This window comes from Primulina eburnea, chromosome 5 (assembly GCF_022965805.1).
Source record: "Primulina eburnea isolate SZY01 chromosome 5, ASM2296580v1, whole genome shotgun sequence".
Taxonomy (NCBI): Eukaryota; Viridiplantae; Streptophyta; class Magnoliopsida; order Lamiales; family Gesneriaceae; genus Primulina; species Primulina eburnea.
The window spans coordinates 13,949,785-13,965,639 of record NC_133105.1 but is presented as its reverse complement, the minus strand read 5'-3'; the positions used below and the strand labels follow the sequence as shown (position 1 = coordinate 13,965,639).

The following is a 15,855-nucleotide window of genomic DNA, read 5'->3' as shown; positions in this document are numbered from 1 at the left end:
CCATTTGATTATATCATGCCGTCTGCAAATTATTTGAAAATCTTAAAAAAGAAAATTAAATTAATCAAAAATCAAATTGAAGATCTTGAAAATCGATTAAAAGATCCAGAGATAAATCCTGTTTATAAACAGTGGTTTGTTTATCCACATTTGGAGAGATCCAAGATTACCTTAAAGGCATTCGAGAAGCAGAGCTCACAGCTTGCTGCTTAAAGCTGAAGATTTGAAGATTAAAGATTAAATCTTTACTTGTTGATTAAATCTTTACTCAATAGTTTCAACTATTGGTGATCATCAACAATTAATATGTCCAGTTATTAAGAATTTTGGCCAGGGCACCCTCACTAAAATATTCTGTGATATGAAAGGGACAACGGTCTGGACTTATGTATATTTAACTATTGGCAGTCCAAAACAAGTTAAGTAATCTGCAACTATTTGTTCATTGGAAATGTGTAGAGAAGAAAATAAAAGAACCTTCTAAAATGCAAAGATAAATTGGAAAAAAAATTCAATACATGGAAGCACACCTACACAGTTTAACCAAACATCTTCACTTTCACTTTTCATGAGGACTTCCAGTGGTAAGCGCACAAGCTTGGGGCAGCAGGCAGCAAATACATCAGTACAGTTATCATCCATATCTATGAAATGGAGGAGGAATAAGCGATACAGAACAAACATGATCTCCCCTTGGATCACTTCACTGTATTCAAAAGGGAAGAAATGCATTTGAGAAAGAAATGGTAAGTGACAGGATACAGTCTACCAGTGCATTACTTAACCCACCTTGACAACTGAAGACCTGTGATTAGGTTGCAAATGAGGGAATCCTTATCCTTAATGCTGGCGTACAGTTTACTTTCCTGACTATCTAAGAGAACACCAAAGCAGTGCAGCTGCATTGCAAATAGATGAAGGTTGTGAAGGGAGACTTTATCAAGACTTAGGTCAACTATACAGAATCACATAAACAGAAATCATTCTTTTAACAGTACATTGAAGGAACCTGATCCTTGACTCGTGCAAATAATCTACAAATGATTCACATCCTTGAAGCATATGTTGAGAACGGACAGGAACTTAGAAGCTTCTCACTTTAAAAGTGTAAACAAGCTTTAGCATCATCTAAGCCAGAAGTCAGGGGGAAAAAAGCAGCTAGGCCAAATAATATAGTATTTTCAAATATTACACAATCTGTAATACCTTGTCCTACATTGAAATGTTGGTGCAGTGTGAGTGGTTTATAAGGGTTTATGTAAGAAGTCCTGCCAATTTGGGTTATCATTTTCGTAGAGCAAGTGCAAACAAAGTGAAGATCAGGTGAAAAAAACAATTCTTTTATTTATTGTTCAGTTATAACGGCAAAGAATACGCACAGAAAAGAGAGCAAGATGGACAAATAAAAGACAAATAAACGTAATGGATTTACGTTGCTTTATTTTAAGATTGGAAATTGAACCTAACTCAACTCAAAAAACTATCTCAAGAGAGGAAGATTGTTGAAGTCCATATATACAACTTCCAACGAATTAATCCAGCCGATGTGAGATATCTATCACATGCATATATATGTCATTTTTTTTAAACCAAGAATGCAATACATCTTTTAACATTAAGGTTTCACCATAAAATTTCATAAACATTTAAAATAGATATTTTAACATTCACTACAGCATTCAGGGCACTGTCAGGACGTCTAATATTTTTCAGGTGTAAAATGATTGTTTTGCCTCTGAAATCCTAATTTTCCCAATTTATCTTTAAACCTTAAAACGACGACCCAAATCCATCCAAACTTAACATAACACCTTAAAATACACCCATAAATATTTCTTAGGCTTAAACTTAAGCTCCTCAGCTAATTTCCCAACTCGTTTTAAAACTTAAACTTATGTCTTGGTTTTAACCCGAATCGACTCGAAACTTGACCAAACTTGACCCATAGCTTATTAACACCTAATCATACCCTACACAACCCAAATCAAGCCAATTATAACCCTTGCACAAGCCTAGAACCTTACTGGATTTTTAGCACCTTTTATCTCGAAACCATAGCTTAACTTTCCATGCACCCCTTCCGCCCTAGCACTCAACCAACAAGACCAGCCCCGGCCCTATGAACCCTTTCTAGGACCATGACTGAACCCTAGAGACCCTGATGGACCGGGATTAAATGACCTAGAACCCACAGCCTCCAAACCCGATCCACATGGCATGCGCGACCCCAGCCTTCACGCCTACAGCCCTTCTCCTTGCACCAGCACCCCTTTAACCCATCTAGGACCATCGTACGACCCTCTTGAGACCCCTGGACGTGACTCATATGCAGCACACAGCCTTGCCCTTCTAGAACCCAAAATTCGAAAACCCTAGTTTATCAAAGTATTTGTTACGATCCAATCATGAATATTTCAGTTCTTATCATATGGAATTTAATCATAAATATTGGTGTGAAATTAGCTTATTCCCCCACTAATATTTCAAAATAAGAAAAATAGAAAGAGAAAATGGGGAGATTAAACTTAATAAACCACAGCCAAGATGTTATTAATGTCCAAAAGTTAATACACCCTTACTAAAGCTATTATATGCCAAAGTTAACATCCAAATATAATGATGTTACTATTTGTATCTTACTGATAATACAATCATGCTCGATTACATATAAAATGTAAAATTTTCAAATGTCAAAAAAGTGTAATTCACAGAGTTGGAAACTTAATTTCGGAAGTTTGACAAACTGAGCATTTAATAGATTGAACTAACTGATCAAGAAGACTGACAGTAACTTATCTAATATACGCAAACTATCGGTTGCCTACAACTGAAGATTAATGCGAAGACAATCGGAGGCAACTAAACCAGCTGACTGAACTACGCAGACAACTGATTGATCAGTTGCTACAAACAGTTGTGAGCATATCAGCTGATCTTTTCTGCTGTACACGTCGTCAGTGAAAAGGACGTAACTCAACCACCGACAGATTGTACAAAGAACAACAGGAATGCTGCATTTCAGGAATGCTGCAGTGTACGACTGTCAGATGAACGGTGACGTGGCAAACAACGGATAGAAAGATTCAAATCACATTCCTTGTTACCGTTGGAAGCGAAGCCAATAAAAAGAAGAGAAGAGCAGATGAGAACAGACCGAATATTATTCTATTAAGTGATTTGTTACTCTGCTAAATCTTTGAAAGTTTTCTATTCATATTCTAAGGATTTCATAGCCCACGCGCATTGTTACATTCATATTTCATAGCTTTCAAGCACAAACTGTAGTATTTGATCTTGAAGAGATCAGTTATGCTAAATTATTTCAGTTCTATTGAGTATTGTAAACAAGTTTGTAACTAAGAGTTTCAGTTTTGCATTGTCAAGTCCAAGAATGAAGTGGGTCTATACAGCTGATTGTATTGATCAAAGTCTTTTAGTGAATATCCTATCTTCAAGATAGAAGGGGTGACGTAGGAGTAATTGAAATCTCCGAACATCCGTAAATTCTTGTGCATTCTTATTTCAGTTTTTATTATATCTATCAGTCGGTTTATTTCCGCACATTCTTTGTTAACTGATTGATATTGATTTAAAAGATTCTCGAGTATCAGTTTATCACTAAACTGACTCATCAGTCGAAAAGGTTGTGAAAATTGTAAGTGTTTATTCAACCCTCTTCTAAACACTCTTTCATCTCCTAACCGATCTTATCACACAGTAACATAAATTATGCATCAGCATAGTTTCAAGCAATCAATACACCAAATACTTTCATAAATCATCAATTTAAAAAACTGAACATAAAATATGCATAAGCATAGTATCAAGCAGTTAATATACCAGATACTTCCCATAAATAATCAATTGAAAAAACTGCACCTCTAGTATTGCAATGAACAGAAGCTCTGTGATATAGTTGTGAAAATAGCTTCTGGAGTTGTACCCTTACAAAAAATTCAAATAATTCTTGAATAACAACAATATCAACATCGCCAACCTCTGTGTGATATCATTTATTTAATAGTCTGAAGCCAATAATGTAACTGAAAAGGACTCACAGATACAGGTACCATTCCTAAACAGTTTGATGAACAAAATGAAAAAGTTTCCGGTGATCGATGTTTTCAACACGCCAAAGCAAGTTTACAACGCAAGGATAATGCAGAATTATAATTTCCACAGTTTCAGTTTTACGACAAAGCAAAAGTATCCAGCCGCCGAAAATCCATAATCATAACCCACAAACTAATGAAAAACAGCATTTGATTGGATTATTACCATGTACAACTGGCGGCGGCTCCAAGCCAAGGATCCACTCGAAAGCCAATTGGAAACCCTAGCAGCAAACTCCATCTGCACATCCTCATTGGAATTACTTTTGGCAGCATCACAAATTCTCAGGATCAAATCGATGGTTTGATTTGCAATTGGCTCGTCATCAAAGTTTGACAAGACGAAAACAAGAGGAGAAATGAGGAAGTGCGAGTGGAAGGTGAGAAGAGAATGGATGAATTGAGACTGAGATATGGCTTGAGAGAGCTGGGAGAGGGCGTAGGATACGTGAACGGTCGGAGATTTAGGGTTGGCAAGAAGGACCGAGAGGCAGAGCAGGCAGATGGAGCCCCCCTCAGCCGTGGTAAGGATGAGGTTTGAGCTGTGGCCCTGGGAGCAGGTTACCGGCGGCTTCAGCGGCGGTTGCAGTGATAGGGCGGCGGTGGAGTGCATTCTTTTTCCGGAAGAGGGTGGATTTGATTTGAAATGAGGCGGGAGAGAGCAATCTAAACTACTTCACATTGTAATGTGCAAGTATTTATCATAAATTAAATTTTCATATTATTGACAGTTATTATTTTATAAAACTACACATTTTATATTAAATTACACATTTTATAAAATTTTGTCTATTCAATTGTGCGTTTTCTTCACAAATTGATATATTTGTTAATAGAATCTCTTTGAAAATAATCCAAAAATAAATACATCATCACACACTAATTTTCAATATTTGCTAATCTTATTTTCAACTTTCAAAAATTTCAACTCTTATTTTCAACACTCCCCCTTGTGATGATGATCAAAAATTTCAACTCTTATATTCACCTTTTTTATAAACTATATTAAAATCAAAATGGGGCTAAATCAGCCCGCCAATGAGTAAACATTTGTTAAGAAACATCATATTTAAAATCTTTTTGGAAGATAAACTTTGCAGATTTGCAAACAGTTTTTATAAAAAATAATTCTGATTATCATCTTGAAATTTTAATATACATTTAACAATAACAAGAATTTCTTTATTACAGTTGAATAATTTTTCTGGGCATTATTTCATTTTCCAGAATATAATCTTCATAGATACTTTTGTTTTATTAAAGGATCAATTTGTTTTAAAATTCCATTGGGAATTTACTAAAATAAAACACAGAAGATTTTTAATATTTTCCTTAATTTTTTAAACAGCATCGTATGCTTATTTGTCCAAAGCAAATGATTTTTCTTAAGTCTATCATATAAGATGACAAAATCTTAAATTCTATTTTTTACATAAGGAGATATATAGTTTAAACTACCTAAAAATTTCTGTAATTGAGTTTTATCAATTATAATATCAGAAAATTTAGAATCAAATTTAATACTTCTTTAAATAGGAACAATTTCTCTCATAATAAAATTAGCTTTCACTTCCCCTAAACGTTTTGGGACGAGCTGAGAAAATGACCTCTTGAACAAGATGTCCTCAATCATTACAAATTTGAGAGTCCTTCTTTTGATTTCTCATGCTTTCTCTACTATTCCGACAACATTATTTTCTTCATATATTGATGAATATCGTATCTCCAGCCTTCTTCCCCCACCTCGGCTATTACATTATCTAACTACTCGAGCTGGGAGACAAGTTCCCAGCCCGTTGGGTTGGGGGGTTCGACCAACCAATCAAGGAAGCCGACCAATTTGGTCAGCCGATCTGCTTTTTCATTGTCTATATGGGGGATCAACTCCAGGATAAGTTCGGAGAATCCCACTTTGGCTTTCTCAAGTGCTTGAACGTACCTGACCATTTTGTCATTCTTCACATCAAACTTTCTATTATTTTGTTGGATGGACAATTGGGAGTATAGGTATAGGATGGCTCAGGAAATTCCCAGATTGTGGGAAACTTTGAGCTCTAGCAAAAGTTCTTCATATTCAACTTCGTTATTTAATGCTCTAAAATCCAACCTGACCGAGATTTCGGTCTTTTCTCCCCATGGGGATATAATCATGATACCAACCTCACTTCTTGTCCGACAAGAAGATCCATTTACGAAAATCTTCAATTGCTCTTATAATTCTACCTTTATCGTGGGCTACTCTTTGATCCCCTCTCACTTCTCCGATTTCATCTCCCACGTGGAACTTGATTTCTAATTTAAGACTGAAGCCGCTGTCGTAACAGTGGTCATGGATGGTCGACTCAGGATGACATTATACGCGAACAGGGTGTCAACAATTACAAAACTGATAATATCGGTATTCATTGTGTGGGCTTCCCCAAGTGTGAGTGGCAGGTTTATCATGCCTAAAGGTTGAATGGCATGTCGGTAAATCTAAACAACGAAGTGAACACTAGTTCCACTTTGTATTCTCCCAAATCCATTTTATCTATTGTTCCTTGGAAGAGCACGTTTACCAAACTCCCTAAATCAACAAATATCCTGGCCAATTCATAATTGTCTATAATGGTTTGGATGACCAGAGCATCGTTGTGTGGATCGGATAATCCTAACAACTCCTCGAGTCCAAATGATATAAAAGGCCATGTTCAGTCTCTTCAGGCAATGATTTCCATATTTGTTAGATTTTTGCTGCTTGTCTTTCTTGCTTGGTTGGAGTCCCCTTTAGTAGGTCCTCCTGATATCATGTTTATGACTCTCCAGGGGAGGACACTGTCTCTGGTTATGTCATGAATGATTTTGCTCTAGAGTTCAGTGTTGTTCTCATTGAGACCCGATTTTTCTTCTTCTGTCCTTGAGTTTTGGTGCTCAACTAGCCCTTTTAGGGGGTCGGTAGTCTGGCCCTCGTTGTATCAGGATGTCTTTCATTTCTGCATCTTGTTGGACTTTACGTTCTATCTCATGACCTAGATGTCTAAATTCATCAGTTTTATGGCAGTAATCCTTGTGAAAGTTGCAATATCTGCCGGACCTAGGTTCTCCGAGGCCCCTGATCACTTCCCCAGGACCTGTGTATAAGGTTCTTCTTCTAGTATATTTGGAGGGCTCTGAGCTTACTAACCTTAAGCGGGGGGTGTATGCGGAAAATTGGCTCAAGGGATCCGGACGAGCGGATTGGTCCGTACGAGGAGCCGAACTAATAGACTTGGATTTTCTGGGGCTGCTGGTTGGATCCTTTTGCTTATGAGCTCGGACGAGCTGAACTTCTTCAAGATTAACGTACTTGTCTGCCCGGGCTAATAATTCATCATAAGAATTTGCCGAACTTTTTATCAATGTTTTCATGAAAACCTCCATAGTGAGCCCTTGAATGGATACACTTATCAATAATTTGGATGTGGCGGAGGGCACTTAAATGACCACAACGCTGATGTAACGTCCCGAAAATTTGAAGGTCTACGTGAACCACATGCATGAAAGTTATCAAATTTTTTTTATGTATTTTAATTAAATTGTTTAATTGCATGAATTGATTATGGTAGGAGTTTTTACATGTTTAAAATGTATTTTTATTTTAGAATGTATAAAACCGTGTTTTAAAAAGTTATTCGAGACGCAATCGAGGAACGGAGACCGGGGACCATATAAGGGAAAATATTTTTATTAAATAATTATTTAATTGTTTAATGTGTGGTGTATTTTAAATGAAATTTTTGAAAATGAGGCGTTTCTATACGTTGAGTCATATTTTTAAACGGTATTCGATTTTTTACGACAATATGAACTTTTCGAGAACTCGACTAATAATTTCACAAACTTTCCTAAACAAAATATTTTAAATAATAACTAATGGGCTTAATGAGCCTATTATACTTGGCTAATGGGCTTAAGCTTGCACCATGAGTTTTAATTAAAATAAAAACCAAAACCCTCCCCAAAACCCCACACAACTCACGCCCCTTCACCTAAAATAATACTAGGCATCTTCTTCTCCATTAGCAACACACGCCACACGAATTGGAAGGAAATTTATGCAAGGTTTGAAGAAAAATTCAGCAAGCTTATTCCCCGTCTCTCCGCCAACATCCTCACATCGCCAAGCCGTTTTTCGTACGTAATAAATGCAAAGGCATGCCTTAGTTTCCTTTTTCTCATCCATCACACCATATTACATGAATAAAGTATGTTTTCATGGAAAAATATGTTAGTCTTGTATTTATATTTGTTTTTATGCTATAACATGTCAATAACTCGAGTTTTTGTGATCCAAAACTTATATCATTGCACAAAGGGGATTCCATGGTAGGGGCTTCATAAGGTATGTTTTCCATTGGTTTTGGAGTCCTTAAGAGCGTGATCAGAGGCTGGACACAACCTAGTAACATGAGGAACGAAAATAAGAGTCCTAGTGGGTTGGGACTCTTTGGCTAGGGCTTTACTTGAAAGCCACGGCTGTAGATGCTCTTAGGGCATGATTAGGAGTCCTACGAGGGCTGGATGATGGTCCAAGGGTGGCTGCACAAGGGGTGGTTCGAAGTGCTTGATGATCGTGTGGAGTAGGGAGAGCCGCACGCATGCATGTGATGGAGTTTGAGGACTGGGGCTTCTAGATCCTTTAGGCTCGGTCCAGTAGGGTCCAGCAGGGTTCTAGGGTGGTCAACAAGGGGCTGGTCGAGTTTCTTGAGGGCTATGGTTGAAGTTTGCATCGCAATACAACCTAGGGTTTTCGAAAATAGGGCTGGAGTTCAGTAGGAGTTCTAGGCTGGTTCATGGGTCTTGATTGGATTGGATTGTTTGAGTTGAATATGGCTTATTTAGGTGTTATTAATCTTTGATACAAGTTTGGTTAAGTTTCGAGTCAATACGAGTCAAAACTAAGATGTACGTCTAAGTTTAAAAACGAATCGAAGAAATTATTGAAAATCCAAATTTTAAGCCTAAGGAATAGTTAAGGGAGTGTTTTAAGGTAATAGGTTAAGTTTGGAATGATTTGGGACGTCGTTTCGAGGTCTAGGGATAAATATGGAAAGTTATGCTCCTAGGGGTAAAACGTTCATTTTACATATAAAATTGTTAGACGTCCTGACAGTGTCCTGAATGCTGGAAATAATGTTAATATGTTTATGTTAAATTTTTATGAAATTATATGATGAAACGTTGATGCTAAAAGATATGTTGCATGTTTGGTTTAAAAGAAAAATGATTTATATATGTATGAATTTTTATAAGTGATGAAAATATGAATAGTTGAAGGAGGTGAGATGTGAGGCTCATTTACTCTAATGACAATTAATGATCAAACAATAATGATTTGACTTAAAGCTGCAGCGGAAAAATGTTTAAAATACTTTAAAACGGGCCTCAGGGTCTAGAAAAATTTCGGCATAACCTTTCCGTATGTAGGACATCCCGAAAACTCAAACAACAGTTTATATCAAAATATACTCCAACTAGAGTCATTAAATCAAAAACCGAAGTTAAACAACCTATAGCTGCACTGGCCAGGTCTAAGCAGAAATTAAAAGTTACCAATTACTCACCAGATCAAAAGAACTCAGAGTCGACTCAAAACGTCACAAAAACAACCCAATACCACTACAGATACACGGGCATCTCCCTGGCAAAATAACTACAATACAAGACCGAACAAACTCAAGACATACATATAGACTAAATGGAAGACTTCACTGAACAGAACCAAGCAATCCAACCTCAATCCCGAGCTCCACTGGCGGAACCTCGGCCTGATGCTCCAAAACGACTCGGGAGATCTACCATGGTGTCCAATAGCAACCACAGCAGCCTCCTAGTAAACAACTGAGGTTAGGATTCTTGTATGAAGCAGTCCAACAATAACAATAATAACATAAATCATGCATAATCATATAATGAAATGTAATATGCAATGCATGAAAGGCTCAACGAATAATCGGGATAACAAGAGCCAACAAACGGTACGATAACAGCTGGAATAATGCTCGAGCAACAACACAGGGGAGCTACATCGTCATGCAGCTAAACCGCCATGCCAAGTATGCGAGGTATGCCAAGCTGTGCTGAATAACACCCCTGACTCGGCCTCCATACAGCTGATACGTTATAATAGGATGGCACGACAGAACGAACTAGATGACACAATCCCAGCGCTCACCTAAAAAGCTGGACTGACCACGTGATTGTTCAATCACATCTACGTTCTCATGTGTATAGGCCTATCAGCCACACAATGATCCAGAGATAAACAACAGTGCCAGATAACAATGGATATCAACAATGGGCTAACAAGAACGATATGACTCAACATGAATGTCATAACTGTATGCCAATGCCAATAATATGTCATAATAAAAAACTTAGATCACAACGAAGGCATTTAACAATTTACAACAATCAACAAGTCATAAACACGATCCATGTAACACAGAATGACAATTAAACATAATTTATGTTTTTACCGTCGTATGTTATCGAGCTGTAACATATCTATACCACGAAAATGATCTTCAAGAATGATCAACTGAACTCTCTCAGCCTAAAATAATAAAATAAGCCGAATAATTCCACAACTCGTCGTTATTTACATTCCAACCATTATCAACTCGATAATCCTTAGATTAATTCCAATGATAACAACAATACTATAATATCTTTCAATATAACACAAAACGATTCGACATAACGAATTATACCTCGAAGATTTCCAATGACTGAACCTACAACAATTATCCGATAAATACATCAATATAACGCTATTCGAACGACAAAAACAATTTAAAATGAAACGGTTAAAAATCAAAATTTTGGCAGTCTACTATCATGCTTAGAAGCTGAAATTTCGGACTAGGAACTCACAAGGTCAATGTTTACTCTAGTCGCTAGCGGTCTCGAGGCGATAACCCACCGGAAACTCGTCGAGGTTACTGTTCACGAGCTGAAAAATTCAGAAAACTAGCTGGAAAAATTCAGAAAATGAGCTGGAGTTACAGGGAAATCACAAGGCTTAAAACCCACTCCAACATACAACAAAACTCCAAGGAACTAAACTTAAATCTCACCTAAACCGAGCAAACAGCAGCAAACAGCAGCAGCCACAAATATGGTTCGATTGGGGCTGAAACTGGCATCAAAAGTAGCGATTCATGGTTCAAAATGAAGCTATTGATGTAAGGAAGAAAACCCCTCAAACCATTCGAGATTTCGACGCCGGACGGTAAAGTTATGGCCTCTCGAATTTGAAGGTGTTGAAAGTGACGGGAAATGGGTTTCTTCTTTCTTTCCTTCTCTTGATTCCTCTTTTCCTTCTATTATAAAGTTGTGTGTATGTATATATATATATACACATGTATATTTAGTTACTAAAAAAATAGTAACACATGTCTAATAAAATCCCGGTTTTGCATTTATTTGCTCTTGTGTGCTATTTCAACTCTATATGTATTTTTATATCGTTTTAACTCCGATATTCTAAAATATATATTTTTAACACACTTCTTGAATTTATTTAGCATAAATAATTTTTTCAATTTACAACTCAACAATTATTCTAATTATGCCAAAATTACCGGATAATTAATTTCAAGACTTTACAGGTGAAGTGATTGTGACTAATACGATGATTATGATAATATGATGATATGTAAGGCCAATGCTCAGTTGACGGATGAAAGTATCGCTGATGTCCACGCCGCTCAGTACTATGTTACATGTAGATGGATCCATCGACCTTTAGTTGATACGAAAGTCGCAATTAATGATCCAAATTCAATAAAAGAAAAACGTATATGTATATGATGAAAAGGGAAATATATATGATGGAAGGAAAATTTTTTAAGCTATGCATGTTCATGAAAAGCTATTTTAAGTAGAAATAATTTCACTATTGCATATGGATGTATATGTATTACTTGTTATCATGGTTAAGGTTTGCTGAGTCAATAGATTCACTAGGTATGATCGATACAGACGAGCATGATGTTGATGGAGGGCTTGATGGTTGAACTAGCTGGACTGAAGGTGCACATGACCCGAGGACCGTCGCTAGTTTTTCGCACTTATGTTTATGACTTACGATAATGATTTAAGTTACTTTTAAGATTTTATTACTTACGATGCTTTTGAGGGGTTTTTTGGAGGAGGTTAAAGTTAAGTTTATTTTTGAAAAATGTTAAATTTAGGTTTGGTTGACGATTTACAATTTTATGTTTAAAATGCATTCTTTTGGATTTTCAAATAATAGTTGATTGGTTTATTTTTAAATGATAGAACAGTATTTTAAAATATATTTATATATGTGTGTGGATGGGTTCGGCCAAATAGATGGATAAGAAAAAAGAAAAAAAAACAATTTTTTTCCTAGTATATTTTAAAGAAAAACGAGTAGTGGACGTTTCAGCTGAACTTTGGTATATAAGATCGTAGGTTATCGTGTTCTTGTGTCTCATGGAAAAGAGAATGGAAGGAGTGATATGATGCTTTTTATTGCTGGTGAACTGATGGAGGAAGGCTCGACTAAAATCTTGGAAAGTTTTGATATCCATGGGCCGGAGCAAATTGAACCACTTCTGGCCTAGGGTCCGAGTATTGGTGCAGGAGTGCAGCATTTTCAAAACGTAATAGATAGTCATCGTTGTCTCACTTCCCATCGTACTCTGTGATATTCGGGAATTTGAAGATTTTTTTGGAGATTTTCGGCTAGTATCTCAACAGAAAATGGTATGGTATGGGTTGTTGGAGGAAGACTCCCATTCCGCCTGTTCTTCAACTATTCGATCTCATCTTTCATCATCTTCATCTCGGTCAGTTGTACCTCCTGGTCAGGGGGTGGATTCCATTCCTTCCCGCCTGACCAAAACTTGCTCCATTAAGGCAGTAATCGATTGTATATGCTCGGGCACAGTGAGGCTCTAGTTGACATTATTGATTCGATTTTCTTCCATACCATTGGCAATATCTTTAGTATTCACTATCTTATCTCTTTTACTTCAATTTCTCACAGACGGTGTCAATTGATGGTGCCAAAATTTTGCCTCGGGTTCGACCAGAAGAGCAGATCTTCAAATCTTCATAGCTAAGCGGGTCGGGGCTCTGAGCTTTGCACAGGCAGAAATAGGGTTAGGGGGCGTCAGAGTGTTTTCCTGCATGATCTTTATGATGCTTAATTCAGTCTATAGTGCAAACTTAAGAAAGACATATAGTAATGCTAAGTAAGCGAGATAATGTGAGTATGTTAAAATCGTGACAAATACATAATATTTATAGAAGTAGGATATGCTAATTATCTTGTTAGAGTAGAATTCTTGGTGAAGTAGAATCTTACATGATATAGAAAACATAAGACATTAGGACTCTTTAACCATGGTGACTAGGACTCTTGCATTATCTCGAGACCTCTTACTTATTAACGAGAATGTCTTCACATTCCTTAACTGCATCAGGGCTCGGATTTCCCGGCCCTCTTTGTGAGCTCGGACTTCTAGTAAACGTGGATGATACCCCTGTAAGAGCCGGGTCATGGATGACCCGAAATATCAAATGGATTCCCAAATCCGAGTGAGTCTGGAGACGAATTCTTCTGGAGCCGGGCAGGTGAAGGCCCATGCTCTACTCTCCGGGCAGTCATAGGCCCGGGCTCTTGTAATCTCCCGTGAAATTTTTCCCCGGGCCACCTCGATATGAGCACCGCACTCGAGTATACTAGCAGAATAAGGTGTGGGTGACTGCCCTATCTCTGACACCAGGCCGATGGGTTGACAAAATCAGATAGACGGGATGTGACTAGTATATGAATTGACTTATCAGGATATAGGGTACAGTCAGCCGCCCTACTATAATTAGTAGGTAGCACGGAGAACGAGGTCATCATTACTTCTCCTATTATAAATATCAGGTTCTCTCTTTACATTTACATGGATTCACACCAATATCACAGCCATCACTTGGCTACATCGGTTTTATTGCTTGAGTACCTTGCTGACTTAAGCATCGGAGTGGCCACGTCGGACACCCCTCCGGCGCCCATTCACGAGTTCATCTCCTTGTCTGCAGGTCACAGTGGAAGCTATAGCTCACAGATCCATCTACTGTGCTCAAATTCCGAAACATTATAAATTGTTGATCCGATCCGTTGGAGCTCCTTACCCGGCTCAGCTATTTCAACGAGATCGCATAATTGACGTCGTCTGTGGGAACTTGAGCTCAAGACGTAGATATGATTTCCATTCAAAAGTAAGTCCGAACTTGCTCGGCATCTCAGTAAGCCCAACTCTGCTTGGCAAACATACAAGTCCGACCAGCTCGACACTCAAATCTTATATTTGGATTTTATATGGGCTCGAAGCTCAGCAGCTATCCCAGATTGGCTTGGAAGAGCATTTGCTATGTACTCACTAGTATACATCTATATTAGTCACCTAATTTAGCTCAACCAGAGAAGTTTCACTCTAACGAAAATGAATTCGGATTCAATATTTCCAGGTTAGTGATTTGGTTTTTAATAAAACAAATATAGCAAGAGAAGAAAAATTATCTAAAATCCGGAAGATACGAGGCCTCGGCACTTCTTCTAAGTCCGAGAGATATGAGGCCTCGGCACATTATCTTAAGTCTGGGAGATACGAGGCCCCGGTACATTACGAGGCCCCAGCACATTATCCCAAGACCCAAGGCTCCGTACCTTGGTTGCTCATTAAGTCTAGGGCTCCGTACCCTGGCCCGGGGACCCATACCTCGGCCATCTGTTAAGTCTAGGGCTCCGTACCCTGGCCCGGGGACCCGTACCTCGGTCATTTGCTAATTCCAGGGCTCCGTATCCTGGCTCGGGGCTCCGTACCTCGACCATTCATGAAGGCCGAGGCTCCACACCTTGGTTATTTATAAGCTCAGGGTTCTCAAACCTGACTCGGGGCTCCGCACCTCGACCATTCCCAAGTCCCGGGACATGCTCCCCTGCCCAAGGCTCCGTACCTTGGTTATTTATAAGCCCAGGGATCTCAAACCTGGCTCGAGGCTCCGCACCTCGACCATTCCCAAGTCCCGGGACATGCTCACCGGCCCAAGGCTCCGGACCTTGGTTATTTATAAGCCCAGGGTTCTCAAACCTGGCTCGGGGCTCCGCACCTCGACCATTCCCAAGTCCCGGGACATGCTCCCCGGCCCAAGGCTCCGCACCTTCGTTATTTATAAGCCCAGGGATCTCAAACCTGGCTCGGGGCTCCGCACCTCGACCATTCCCAAGTCCCGAAACATGCTCCCCAGCCCAAGGCTCCGCACCTTGGTTATTTATAAGCCCAGGGATCTCAAACCTGGCTCGGGGCTCCGCACCTCGACCATTCCCAAGTCCCGGGACATGCTCCCCGGCCCAAGGCTCCGTACCTTGGTTATTTATAAGTCCAGGGATCTCAAACCCGGCTCGGGGCTCCGCACCTCGACCACTCCCAAGTCCCGGGACATGCTCCCCGACCAAATACTCCGCACCTTGGTTATTTATAAGCCCAAGGATCTCAAACCTGGCTCGGGGCTCCGCACCTCGACCATTCCCAAGTCTCGGGACATGCTCCCCGGCCCAAGGCTCCGTACCTTGGTTATTTATAAGTCCAGGGATCTCAAACCTGGCTCGGGCTCCGCACCTCGGCCATTCCCGAGTCCCGGGACATGCTCCCCGACCCAAGGCTCCGGACCTTGGTTATTTATAAGCCCAGGGATC

At 39.0% G+C, this 15,855-nt stretch overlaps 1 protein-coding gene and 1 long non-coding RNA gene across 3 annotated transcripts; both read right to left on the bottom strand.

The window, feature by feature from the left end:
* Window positions 1–480: 480 nt before the first annotated feature.
* LOC140831387 (protein PUTATIVE RECOMBINATION INITIATION DEFECT 1) lies at window positions 481–4,792 on the bottom strand. Its single transcript, XM_073195139.1, has 3 exons — window positions 4,279–4,792; window positions 790–899; window positions 481–706 (listed from the first exon to the last, which is right to left on the bottom strand). Exons 1-3 carry the CDS (start codon window positions 4,723–4,725, stop codon window positions 481–483), a joined length of 783 nt encoding a protein of 260 aa, XP_073051240.1. The 5' UTR covers window positions 4,726–4,792.
* A 5,148-nt stretch (window positions 4,793–9,940) lies between these two features.
* LOC140831773 (uncharacterized) lies at window positions 9,941–11,421 on the bottom strand. Of its 2 annotated transcripts, XR_012117931.1 has the most exons (4): window positions 11,216–11,421; window positions 11,007–11,102; window positions 10,844–10,867; window positions 9,941–10,686 (listed from the first exon to the last, which is right to left on the bottom strand). It is a non-coding gene; the product is annotated as an uncharacterized lncRNA (long non-coding RNA). The 2 variants fall into 2 exon arrangements; XR_012117930.1 differs by lacking the exon at window positions 11,216–11,421 and having other exon boundaries at window positions 11,007–11,208.
* Window positions 11,422–15,855: the final 4,434 nt, after the last annotated feature.